Source organism: Neodiprion fabricii, chromosome 2 (genome assembly GCF_021155785.1).
Source record: "Neodiprion fabricii isolate iyNeoFabr1 chromosome 2, iyNeoFabr1.1, whole genome shotgun sequence".
NCBI lineage: Eukaryota > Metazoa > Arthropoda > Insecta > Hymenoptera > Diprionidae > Neodiprion > Neodiprion fabricii.
In genome coordinates this window covers 18304051-18317976 of record NC_060240.1, presented here as the reverse complement: position 1 = coordinate 18317976, position 13926 = coordinate 18304051, and the positions used below count along the sequence as shown (strand labels likewise).

At 37.8% G+C, this 13926-nt stretch overlaps 2 protein-coding genes across 7 annotated transcripts in view; one reads left to right on the top strand and one right to left on the bottom strand.

Annotated features, from left to right (window-relative positions):
* Positions 1-11805, top strand: part of LOC124176298 — a 51915-nt gene extending 40110 nt beyond the window's left edge. The window contains exon 5 of one of the 2 annotated variants that reach the window (XM_046557405.1): positions 11765-11805. In XM_046557405.1, coding sequence (XP_046413361.1) covers positions 11765-11790 — 26 coding nt within the window. In that variant the 3' untranslated portion in view covers positions 11791-11805. Of the gene's footprint in view, positions 1-3767; positions 3890-11764 lie in introns of those variants that run through there. The other variant, XM_046557406.1, reaches the window with a different exon arrangement.
* The window catches only part of LOC124176297, a 47895-nt gene continuing 39515 nt past the window's right edge, over positions 5547-13926 (bottom strand). For 4 of the 5 annotated variants that reach the window (XM_046557401.1, XM_046557396.1, XM_046557398.1 and 1 more), the window contains exons 2-6: positions 12287-12504; positions 11799-11971; positions 10491-10744; positions 9020-9414; positions 5547-8574 (exon numbers count right to left, since the gene is read on the bottom strand). In XM_046557401.1, the coding sequence (XP_046413357.1) occupies positions 8356-8574; positions 9020-9414; positions 10491-10744; positions 11799-11971; positions 12287-12361 (1116 nt within the window). In that variant the 5' untranslated portion in view covers positions 12362-12504 and the 3' untranslated portion in view covers positions 5547-8355. The remainder of the gene's footprint in view (positions 8575-9019; positions 9415-10490; positions 10745-11798; positions 11972-12286; positions 12505-13926) is intronic. The other variant, XM_046557399.1, reaches the window with a different exon arrangement.

Sequence of the window (13926 nt, the reverse complement as noted above, 5' to 3'; positions counted from 1 at the left end):
CTCCTAATTCCTGCTTCTTCGATCTCTTTAATGAAGTCAGCTCCACAATATTCAAGTCCATTGTCCGTTCACAGGGTCTTTACTTTACAGTCAGTTTGATTCTCAACCAACGCTCTGTAGTTCAGAAATGCATCCTTGACATCACTTTTCGCCTTCGGGAAGTTAACGTTGACCTACCTTGTTTTATCATCGATGAAGGTTGTGAAATATGCAGATCCCCCTATTGATTTGGTCTTCATGGGCCTAAGGTCTGAGTGTACAAGTTCAAGCTGTTTATTGCTCTTTATTTGTGATGCTTTGGAAATTGAGCAGTGCTTTGCTTGCCCTGAATGCAGATCTCGCAAGTTGGCAGTTGTCCTACTGATTTATGCGGAATACCTTGGACCATTTCCTTGTGAACAAACGTTTTCAAGTATTTTTCTTTGAAACGGCCGTAACGCCGTGCCATGTTTCCATATCCTTAGCCGTATCGCTCACAGCTGTTGCTGATTCTGTGTCTTCTTCGACGAAGTACAAGTCTTCTCTTCTCGTTGCCGTGACCACAGATTGCGATTGCGGTTCCGTATTATAGCATGAGTGTTTTTGAAGCGGATGTCATATCCATTGTTTGTTGTCTTGGAAATAGACATGAGGTTAGTTTTTAATTCAGGTACGTAGAAAGTATTTTCTATCCTGAGTGCCTTTGGTTTGCTGCCGTTATATACAGTTATGCAAATGGTGCCTTTGCTTGAGATTTAAGTGGTTTGATCTACCGCTAAACGTACCTTTTGTTGTGTTGCAGGTGTTGGATCAGTGAACTGATTCCTATTCCGACACATGTGAGTAAAGCCTTTCTCGCGACTTTGGCTTTCGATACAACGGATAAGAATGCTTCTTTGCTCTCTTCGGTCATTGCAGCACTTAGATTTTCCGTCTTCGATTTTCTTTCATCTTGGCAGCTTTCTTGCGACAGTCCGCTGTCTTTTTTCCTAGTCTTCTGCAGAAATTACATTTGTATGGTTTGTTTTGCCCACCTGAATTGCTCGAACTCTCACCTGTATCGCCAGTCTTTTGTTGATCATTTTTGTGTTAAAGTAGTTGTAGTTTCCTGACGATCTGACATAGAAGTCTTCTTGATTATGATGGTTTGCTTGTACTATTTTTTCTTTTCTTGCATTGGTTTCCTCGAGGATTTTTATTTTCAACGTTTCGGGTGTTGGCAGCTGGTCTCTTGCTTCTATGGCACAGTAAAAGTTTTCGTAACTGTTTGATATGCTGTAGAGTAGGATTATTGCGAGGTGATCTTTAGCTACGATGATTTCCATTTCAGATAGCTTATCTACGTCCCGAAGAAATGGTTTAACTGGTCCATCATGTTCTCGCTGTCTTTCATTTTTGCGAACAGCAATTGTTTTAGCAAAGTTGCTTTACGTGCAGGTCCTCTTGAGTGATAGATTTCTTCGAGTTTTCTCCACACTTCGTTAGCCGTCACACAATGTTTGATGTGTCATAGCTCGGACGGTGAAACAGCCAAGATTAATTATGTCTGCCCTGGCCTTTTGGTCAGCTATGTCTCAGTTTTCAATTTCTACGACATTCGTTACGACATTGTTATCTCCTTTTACTGGTTCAGGACGTAGTTTCGTTCTGTTGACAAACGCCTAATGATAATTCTTTATGAGGATTGCATCCATTTGTAATTTCCAAGTATCGAAATTTTCTTTATTTAATTTTTTAATATTTACCGAATGATCCGTCTTGATTGGTTTTAGTTTTTGTTATTTCGCATTGGTACAGTCTCTGCATGGTTTGGCGACGCCGCTTGGAAGTTTTAGGTTAGGTTTGACTTGCGATGCGAATTTTAACGCTTACATTAATATTTCTTTAAACTATAACTTAATAATCGTGTAGTTTGGGTGCTGGGCCCATAACCTGTTGATATTCGGTTTTACACACAGATGATATATTTATTCTTGGATAATTTTTCATACAATAATTGGTATATTATAAAATATGAGTAGCGTTCTGGAACAGAAACATAGATACAAGAAAACAATGTAAGTTAGATAAGTACTATAAATCTTTTTACACCCCCCCCCCCCCCCCCCCCCCCCCCAACCCGCAATGCCACCTTTTCTATGGCGGAAATAACACTTTGTGATACAAGTTCAAGAAAGTGGCCTCTTGATGAAGGTCACGAAGTTGACTGCACGAGGCGCACTAATCGATGCATCAATTACTTTTAGCTCATCGTTAGTGGCCATCGCTAGTAGAAGCCCACACGTTTCAGCAGGCAAATTCGGGAAAGGACGCATGGGCCTACGACTAAACACGACGAGCCGTGTAAAACGGGTCCCCAGCTTCGATTCTCGCGGTCGCCCGTTAATTTTTCTCATTTAAAAATTTCTTTTCTTTCTTGTTTCACATACATAACCTGACTGGTTATAAATTGATAATTGATATCTAAAAAAGACACTCCGACTCTTCAATAAAAACTTATGTCCAGAGGTCGCAGTATGCAAGTTTCAAACAATGCTCCGAGTTGGCCAACCTTGACTTCCAAGCAATATGTAAGTTCAAAACTTTCCATCGGTTTTAGCGTTTGAGGTCAGTTGTAAAATAGTTTAAAAGAGTATAAGTATGGTTCGAAGGACAAGCTTGTTCTGCGTTTAGCTACGAGCCATACTAGAGAAATTCGTCGGAGTCGAAACTTTCCAAGGGAGGCCTGGGTTTCCTCCTCGCATGCACTCAGAACATCGAGCAAATTTGCTGCATTGGCAATGAGTCTATCGGGGTGATTGCCCATGGCCAGCTCTTTTGAAAACACTCGACAAAGCTTGTCTGTTGCGCCCCTGGTCAGGATGGTCTTGAACTTTCTTGACGTTCCTGAGTAACATGAGTAAAAATTTTATAAGGCCAGACTAATATTATAACCGGTCTTGGTCCGGTCCTGCGCGGGTGCCAGTCCGGAAGACTCTACTAGGGCACATCTGATCTGACCCTGACTAAACCTGACATATTCCAAGATAAACGCCTGATCAACAACGCGCGTGAAAGCCGTATCAAGCCGTTGTGAAACGCTACGTTACATGGGAAGTCAGGGCCTGATGGTTTCACTTGGGCGGGTGGGTAAGGGTTTGTACTTTCGAAAAATAGAATTTTTTTGTCTTATCTTGATTTTAAACATTTCATGAATGTATTCCCAAAATTTTGAGTCCATCTGAGCAAAACTCTTGAAGTTATTGTCTAGTTAGTCTCCTGCCCTTTAACACTATAGCTCTGATTGCAGGTATACAGTTTATTCACTTCTATCGTTCTGGTCCATTATCCTGTTTCGAGAATATTTTATTTAGCAAAGACAGGTAAGTTAGGCCATAAAGACATATTTCATATTTGTATGTATACTAGACACTGTAGAATATTTTAAAACGAGAGATGAGCGTCAGTTTGTCGTTGTACGTTCGATCGAGCGCTTGTGATTTCTTCCCCAAACTACTTTTTCAAAGTCCGTGTTCACTACCATTTACAAACTACTTGACCGATTCATTTCAAACTTGGTACACATTTTCTACATATAAAATACCTCCCCCCAACGTTTAGTTAAAATTTTTTTTTTTACATTAAGGGGGTTTCCCACCCACAAAATGGCGGAATTTTTCGTGGAAAATAGCAATTTACACTTTAGATGGCACCCAAAACTTTTTAAATAAAAAAAAAAAATAATCATAGAACGTTGGGGGGAGGATTTGATAATACTTTGACTAAATTTTAATGGTTTTTGATTTCAGATAATTTCTGACCGAGATATAGTGAACACCGCAAATTGTTTTTTTTTTCTAAGACGTTCTGGTGCAAGCTCTGGCACCGGCTTGTTTCTCAATATTTCCGCATGAAAAAATTACAGAATATTGTTAAAAGTATACTCAATAACGTACAAAAGGTTTCAATAAATTTGATCAATCCATACTTTTAAAAAAATTCACAAAAATAGTGTTTTTTGTTACGCTGAAACCCTTACCCCATCCCCCATGTGAGCCTGATCAGATAATAAGGTAATATGGTGTGGGACCTCATCACTGCTTGATTGAAATCTCCATTCAGATGGTTGTGCGTAACCTACCTAGTTATTGTGCTATGTGCCTGTAATTTATTGGGCGGACGAGACACTAGAGTGTTGTGTCGTTGATCGAATTATCAGTCTTGGTGCGCCGGTTGCGATACCACATTGTCAGAGAGCTGTCCGAAGCAAGCCGCTTACGGAGAGAGGACTGTACTCAACCCTTCCCGAGAGGTTGGGGCTCTGTAACGCGTGGGGCTTTTGCCATCCGGGAAGCTTCCACTTCCTTGCCTGCGACCTCACCCACAAGAACGGGTAGTCCGGTTTCACAGCGCACTTTTGTATTGTAGCACTATCGCGAGGACTGTTTTCTACACGCACTAGGCGAATCAATCAATCAATCAATCGATATTTAATATTTTCCATGACAATATTGGACAACGTCGAATTATCTGTCTCAAACAAGTTCAAAAAATACGAAAGTAAAAATGTCAAACGGGAGAAGCCAAAATTATCACTTTTGAAAATCAAATACAATCAACAAACCTTAAATTAATCAAAACAAACCAACAGTATTCATAGCAAGAGAAATACAGAAACAATTCATACAAATAGTAATAAAAAATAAAAATTACAGTGCTGTAAAGGAGAGAAAAACATGGTAAGAGTATAGAGACGTAGGTCAGGTTACAGAAAAAAAATAAATAAATAAAACTAAAAATCAAATATATTGAAAAACAAAATAAAAAAAAAAAATAATATATAACTACACCACTAAAAATTCAAATTAAGGTTAAGGTCCATTCCCTACATTAAGTAAAAGAGCTCTCTCACAGTCAGATAAGCGGATCATCATTCCAACTGCGATAGATTAAGTTATAAATTAAATTTCTGACTTCTCATAGTTTATTCACCCTTTTTGCATTTGGATTTTATCTAACTTCGTTCAACAAATTTACTGTTATCTACTAGCCTGCTCAGTCTCTTTACTTTACCTCGTGAGGATCTTTACGCCTCAGAAAGTTATTGTTTGGCTTTAGTTTGGCCGCAAAATTACCGTGTTTCTCTAAAAACAATTCGATTGGTTATTCGTTTCTGGATTTCCCTTTGTAATATAACAGTTTTCAGTTGGGAATAATTAAGAATTTCACCGCCTCCCTCCATAAATTACGGTGCTGGGAGTTGAAAGAATGCCACCAATAGTAACACACGAATAGATTTTGTATTATTACATATAATATATCTACGTACTCTAAATCGTAGAAAAAAGTTGATTCTATTGGTTGCTTCTCAATTCGTGGTTTAATTCGTTTCCATTATTTTCTTTGTTTTTGTTTCTTTGATAAATATAAAAATCATTACAATTTTTGTAACATGCAACTACACTAAATCGTATTGGTAATGGTAACGACATTATATTCAGGTTTAACACTGTAAAACGTTATTATAATGTTAGTAATTGTTATATAGGAATAATGATGATGTTTGTAATAATAATAACAATGCGAAATATGTTTTATTACATTCTTTATCTTTTTTCTTCAAGTGGTTAGTGAACATAACTTTAATTATGTAGGCCTTTCTCAAAAATAATAAAAGTGTAAGCTTCTGTCGTTACATTTTGTTAACTCTCGCATGCGGTCGCACAGCGCCTGACTGACGTTATACATATATCATATAATCTCGTAAATCTTTTGCCGACATAAACAATTTTAATATTTTAACGTGTATTATAATAATATTTCAATTTATAACTAATTATCACTGGCATTTTTTTTCTCTCTTCCTATTCAATACGTCGATATATTTCTTCAACATTCTTATTTTTATTTTCACATTGTTGCGAAAATTTGTTTGCAATTTTCTATTCGACATTATCATCACACGGACCAGCCATGGTAATAATACGTAATTTACAAATTGAAACTCATTTTTGAATACAGTCAGGGCATAAGTGTAATATTCAGTTTTACTGAACCCATAATTCAATTAAGTTGTTGACTTTTACCAAACTACTGTTTGATAAAAGTAGTTTGTCACTTTGTCACAAATCATCACTCTGCCAGAGTCATATGGAAATCAAATGTAAATGTAAGACAAAAATCGAAACGCGCAGCCAAATAAATTGTACAGTGATGAACGGTTAAAAAAAAGGCACAAATTATATCTGTACGAATGAATAACCGATATCTCAAATAATTAATCTAACAAGATTGTCGAACATAATTATTGCTGGTTCTTCTGACAATATATCTTACAATAAGTAACAGACTTGGTAGACATACAACATTTCTTTAAATCAATATAAAATTATCAAACGTTTATAACTTGTTGTGGTGTTGAATAATAAGAACAATGCTTCTGAGAGTCTTCTCTTCTCAAGATTTTACATTTTCGAATAAGTTCATGGTACTCTGACATGCCTGCATTTTTAACAATCTTTTTCATCAGTCAAAAAAGCATCACCCTTAGAAGCATGTTATACTTATTACAGCACAGTTATAAATTGTATAGATAGAGATACAATGTGATTTATGTTGAATGTTTTTTTCCGAACACCTACATGGAAAGTTCGATTTTCAAACTCTGTGAAGCGTGCATGATTAAGTGTCTCATTTCCACGCAGTGTGGTAAAACGACATTCCTGCATTTTATAGACTACGAGTTCTTTTGACGCATGCTCACTGTTGGATAACTCAATTTTACGCAACGTGTCATCGATCGAGCTATCTGACACTAATTTTACGTGCTGTCAGCGGGACCTTCGTTGTTTCTCAAACCAAATTTTCCTTCTCCGGTGTTAGAAAAAACGCGTGGAAAGGCGATGCCTGACTAGTGTCCTTAAATGCTCAAGAACTTGTGCTAAGAAAATTCTACCGAAAATATGCTGAGAATTCAACCTCAAACAGAGCATGTTGAAGAGCACTATGAGGATTCAAAGCAGTTAAAAGTGCGTTGTTATTTCCAAGAGTCGTCAAATATTTGAATGATATTTATATTGTTTTAAATAGTGATGACGGTTTATTCAAAAAAAAATGTCTATGAAAGTGTCAACCAAGTCTGAAAAATAAGATGCAAATGAAGGATTACTGTAGTTTTTACGATTTACAAACATCGTATTATTAATACTAACATTAAAATAGACAATGAATGCATCCAAGCAATCAAACCTATTTCTTCGAAAAGAATTGTCGAAAAGTGACTAAGAACGTGAATTAATGAGTACATTTTAAATACTCATAAATCCTCAGTAAATGCTCAGAATGTAAAAGGCTCGAGCAAATTCTCTAGCATATGCTCGTGTTCCAACAAATTCTCCAAGCATTCAAACTTTGTCGAATAGTGTATTCGATTCATGCGATCGCAGCACTCGACTTCGTCTCGTGCCGTCAAATTGCCTGTAAATTACACATTCATCAGAAATCGCTCACTTTCCATACTTGTAACACAACAATACTATTTTGGTTTTATGATTATCTTTCATTTCACATAGCTTTCCTATGTTTACCACTTGTTTCACAACACACTACAGAATAATGATGTTAGTTAATCTACTGTCAATAGTAAAAATTTGAACACAACTTTGCGTAAAACAACATCTCTAATATAGAGAATAAACTAAATATATTTACACGCACACATCAATATAAATATATACATAATTATATCTCTATACGTGCGTAAAATTGTTGACAAATATATTATATGTATGTATATATAACAAAGTTATATAAATAGCAATTTATGTATTACGCAGTTTCGGAGTCGTTCGATCTCATGACATTCGGTCCATGACATCAAATTACTCGAGAGCTGAATATTTTTCATCGTATTACTCTAATCCCTTGCGAATAAAATGACTGGCAAGTTCTAGACGAGAATCTTAAAAGCACGAAAGAAAAACTTTTAGTTTATTCCTGAAGTAGAAAAAATATAGCCAATCTTACATCAACTCGTCGTCAGAATAATTTTTTTTTTTTCTCTTGTATCGTTATAGTTCGAAAATGCGTAAATGTAAACGAACGCTGCTTCGTTATAGCACACAGTAAATATAATACTGCACTACAGCCGGGCCCCAAGCATTGATGCAGTTTGCTCGAGTCTCTCCTACATCAAACAATCAAGAACCTCAGTAGCGTCTCGAGCTAATCGGTAAATTAATCATCATTCACCTACGTATACCGTAATACGTATACCCTGTACAGGTGCTCGTAGAAGTTACAGATATACGAGGTTGAGCATAATTTGCGTGCATAGGAAAGGTGTCAGCTTCGAATACCATCATTTATTTTTCTCCTCCCGACAGAGGTTAAGCTGGTTCAGTCAAAGACACAGGCGAGTACTCTGACGAGACAATTGCCCAAACTAGCGCATGCCCGCTGCCCCTGACTCGCGCATTCTTTCTTACGATTCTTCCTGTTTTCTTCCCGCTCGCTCTTGCCATATTTCTGCTTTTTTAATTTCCGATGTACAGAGGTGGATGACCCTCTTGGAACACTGCACAGCCTCGACAATGGGCCTGTGGTGGCATCTTGCTGCTGTAATCAAAAACGAAAACAATGATGCAAAATGAAATTTGAGGAAATTTATCATCACTCGATCGTTAACCTATGCGTGAACATAAACGAATCATCCGTTATACAGGATGCAAATGCTGAAGAAATGCTTGGCGGGTCCGCTTTCGGAAAATCCGACACTCTCAACTTTTTCCTCCTTCGAAACTTACGACTTTTGTCTGCAACATTTTTGACTCACACTTTTGGTTTTCGAGATGTTTGACTGGATTGATTAAAATCAGACACGCTGTATAGACCGGAGCTGAATTCTTTCTCCTACTGAAGATTGAAATGAAGACGTGTCCTTTTTTCCAACAACTGGATAATATTTTCAGTATGACATATTGCTCGATAATTTTTGTCTTCATTATTCAATAAATCTAATTTTCTTCCTGGTTAAAATCTACTGAGTCAAGATTTTATTCACCTGTTGCTGTAATCGATCATGGTGGTGGCCCAATATCTTCGACACAATGAAGGCAGATTCCTTGCTGGTTAATACTCCGCTGGCCATCGGACCCTCAATGAATTCCTTATCAGTCATTAGTGTGTATCTAACGCTAAACCAGATCTCGTCAGTTAGCATGGTTCTTTTGCCGCATGGTGTCGGTTCGATGCCGCGTCTTCGGCATTCGGAGGCTGCCCATCGGTCTAGAGCAGTAAAGAGCACCCCTTCCTGTTTCAATTCCAAGCTATCGCGTCCTGCTATGTCCGCAACTTCGTCTCGTGCTAATTCTTCAAAACGTTCCTGACGAAAAACCGTCAATGGGTCCGAGTCTATCAGCGTCATGCAAGCACCAAGGAGGGAAACACAGGCCATGGCTATGAAAGAAGGCACGAAAAAGAAGTTATGAAAACTATGTCCTTTGAAGCACCAGTAACGTATATTTTTCTGTTTACACGTGTGATATTTGTTTCTTCTTGTATTTTTACGTTCACGTTTTTGTGAAGGAATAATTCCCTGGCGGGTTTCGCCCCCCTGATATTACACTGAAGTTACACTGATTGTGAGATGACATTTCGATTACACTCAGATTTCACGGTGTAGTTAAGAATTTTTTACGCTGTATTTTGACTGTCATTGTCTTAAAAGCATACCAAAGACCCATCGAAAAATTACTGAAATAAAAATCTTCTATACATAATAAACAGCATTCGTTTATTTTTAATTATTAAGTATTGATAATTTAAAATAAATTTAAAAAAAAGTGACGTGATTTGTACCCGGGCCATCAGCGTGCTAGCCGCCGACTTTCCTCACTGCACCACGCTCGCTTACTCGGCAGGTCATAAATGTCAAAGGCATATCTAATGAAAAAGGAGTCTCCGAAACATAAGGCTTATTGAACGAAATGCCGTTATCAGTATCTGAGACCCATCAAACTCCCTCGTTAGTCAAATTCGTAAGTATTGAAGTTATAATTTGGAGACCGCCAGTGAAAGAAATCAGTAACATTTTGGCGATACCAGAGTCCACTGAAGAAACTCTAACTACACGAAGGAGCCGAATCCGCCAGGGTTATGGCAGAATACATGTCAATTACTTACGGCACTCGAATCACACTAAATTGTAATTATGATACGATCTAGCGGGTTGGAGCGATCCGAAATTAGAAACCAGAAAACACTCCGTAAATGAATTTTTATTTAATCTGTCTCTTAATATTGCAATTTCGTTCGGCCATATATCTGCTATTAAGGGTTTAAAAAGTTTGGAAATTTGGATCTTTTATAAGCGTCCAATAATAATAGGTGCTTGAAAATTGGACCGTCAAAACCAAAGTAAGAGACTCACTAGTTACAGGCTTATGTAAAACAAATAAATACAGTACTTTGCAGCGTGCGTTTTGCGTTACTTCGCACTTCGATACAGTTTGAGTACGGAGTTTATCACTCACCGATTTCTCCAGCCTCGTCGCCTGGCGCTGGAGGTGCCGAGGGAGTTTCCGGTTTGCTTATGGATGAAGCCATGCTTCCGGCATAGAGGCTCAAGCCCTGGAGAACCTCGAGGACGTTGGAAGAAGTGAGATTAGCTTCCAGATATTTAACCGCCAGTCGGGCTAACTGAGGGCAGAGGTACTGGTGGGCAATGTCAAGAGTAGCTCGAGCTGTCGTCACCGATTGGAAGTTCACTGGCTCATCGTGGAGGTGCCTGTTTTGCAGAAGAAAAGTAAATCAGATATTATTAGTCCAAATTCATTCTGCGACACGTTTTATTTGGGGTTGTGAAACGTGGTTTCGTAATCAGTTCCATGCTAATCCCACGATAGCATCAGATGTGATATAATATCCTACCTTTTCAATGAGTTTTTGGTTAATTGACAAACTCTAACTTCAAATAAATCTGGAATATGTAATTTCCGACCGATATATCAATGTCTCTGCGTTCTAATCTGTTTATTTAATGTTTTTTATACATAACTGTAAGATAACATCATAAGATGGTGCCTTGAAAATTGAATGACAATATTGTTTTGAAATCTTAAATCTTTTGTATAACAAAAACTGTGCCTTCTTTATTATCCTGTAGTTTCCTAACTGATAACTTTAATTTAACATATATTTGCAAAACTTTTGGTATATTGAGTAATGTTTAACTTCTAATTTCGCAAAACTTTTTTTGGTTAGAAATAAAGAAATAATTCGATAAGATGTCACGTACAGCCGCAGCGTCATTCTATGGTTAGGTATTACTTAGTCGATCAAAACTTTTCACTGCAATGGAAATGCAAACAACTTGTATGTTTATCGTTGACGATTTATTGATGATATGACATCACTGACAATGCAGTGATCGAAACGATAGTATAAAAGTAGGCGATCACGCCTAGTAGTCCAACCAAAAGACCGGCCATTGCTGGTATTGAAAATCTTCCGCAATCATTCAATTTTTTACATGATGCCCGCTTTCGAAAACCATTTTGTAAATTCAAGAATCGCTACGCACTATCATGCGAATTTAGTAAAGTACACACTCTAACCACTGGCAGTGTCTGTGAAAATCTGATTTCCGGTATACGCGTACGATTTCTCTTCAAAATCAACAACGACGTCGACTTCTTTTCAGTATTGTTCGCAACTTCTGTCGAAAAGGATTTTGTGTTTGACGATAGAATAAAAAGTAAATTTGGGTAAATTTAAGTATTTATTTTCTTATTTGTCTTTCTAATAGATGGATCTGGGAAAATGGGGTTATAAAGTCTCACCTGAGAAGGTGATCGAAAGCTCGCTTTTCAACGTGTTCCAGACGCACCGTTGGAGGTGGAGTACTTGGCGGTGGTGCTAAAGGACCGAGCAGCATTGCCCGGAACCACTCTGATCGTTCAGCGAGTCGTTGCCGTTCTACACAGTAACGCCAAGTGTCTCTGTGCGGCCCGACCTTAAAAGATAATAAACACAGGAGCAACGAATTAGAATTAAATAAATCTCCTTTCAGACTTTTTATAAGTATAATTTTTAATTTCAGAGTGTCCCAATTATTGTCAAAATGTTATCATTTAAGGAGCTCTGGAGACATTGGATAGGGTAGGAAATATCTGGAAAAAATTGGAATGCTGCCTAGAGTTGAAGCAAAAGTATAAAAAATCGCATTCCATCCAAGAGGGTGAGGGTCAGACCCTAATCGAATTAACGGGGAAAGCCCCATAGATATAAGTAGTACCAAATTGCCATGTGACTTTTTACAGTTTCTTACCTCGAGCATCACCATATTGTCTTGATCATTTGTAGCCATAACTCCCACATCAGAAATCAGCGGAATTTCGGCCATGCTGTCAGATTTGTTGGCAAGACTCTTCGGGAGCTGAATCAAGAGGGGATGCGACTTTCCACTCGTTCTTCGCTGTCGCAAACCCTCCCGAATTTTTTCTCGCGGTCGTTCCGGCCTACTTCGAGCACATTGTCCGTTGTCCCCTGTAAAAAAAAAAGAACCGGAATAGTAATGGTGCTTTAGGGAACAAAAATATTTTCCTTTCCTTCATCGTACAAATTAGTTTCATCATTCGGTCGACATACCATTGGTCGATAAATACAATGAAAAATGGTACATTGTAACTTCGGTCTTTTGTGAAAAGACTGTTGCCTCCTAGTTGCACACGATTCTTTATATAACAAGAGTATGTTACGCGTTTTTTTACAAAACGCAAATTGAGGTTAGAGTCACGTAATGTCATTTGATCACGACAACGCATGCGCGTAGTACAGAAAAGACCACATTTGACTTCTAGGACTTAAAGAGTGCTATTTCCAGCACTCTGCGCATGCACATGCGCAGACTGACTCGACCTTCATAAAAACGGGTACTTTACCGAAAACGTACATGAAAAAATGCTCGGAAAATGCTCACGTTATATATAAAAGATATGAATGGATTTCAGAGTCGCGGCAAGTATCGCTTAGCTTGCTCGGCTGATAGTTCGGTCAACTGATTTACACAGTTGAATGGGAGTTGTCATCGAGGCCTTACGGCTGTATTGGCAATTGGCGGTAGGTGTATCGTTACACACAGGTATGATTGTAACCTTGTAAAATTGTTGTTATCGGTCATCAAATCGGTATCAATAAATCAATAGTTTTTCCATATGCACTGTGTATCCTACATGTTCCACAGGTTTTTCAGGTAAATTTATTTGCGATTACAAGGTGCGCAAACTTGTCCGAGTTGATGACATCATATCACATACATTTGGGGCATTGTCGCCGATATCCCGAGCTCTGCATCGATCATGGAGGATTAGTGCCGAGCAAGTAAACGCGAGCTTCGTTTAAAATTTGCGATTTATTTCCGATCGATGACAATGATCGAATGTTCACCAGCTCTGTATCACGCCGGAGAAAAATGAAAATTGTCTGATAATCAATTGGACAAAATTGCTCTCAGATCAGGATTTATACGATTATTAACAAATTGGGTAAACGATTGCTAAAAAATTAGAATTTCCGACTTTAAAATTCTGGTTGATATTCGAAATTCGTGTGATTTTATGATGTGTGATACGATTTATTTTTCAATTTACTGCGAGTGGTTTGGTTCCATCAAAAAAATAGGCTGCATCTGAGTCAAAAATTTCAGCTTCGTTTAGAAATGGCAATTTAAAAATACGATCTCATAAGTTAATATGTATATACAGCAACGAGTCATTGCAATAATTGGCATTGCAGTAAGAGCGATGTAACGTTCAATATTTTTACACACCAGCTTTTGAGGTCTCTGATTATGAATCTGTACTCGAAGTTCGAAAATTCAAAATGCTGATCCCAATATGGTGGACGCAAATCCAAAAAGTTATTTAATTTTGATAAAACTTTATGTAACGTGGTTTTTAAAGTTACTGA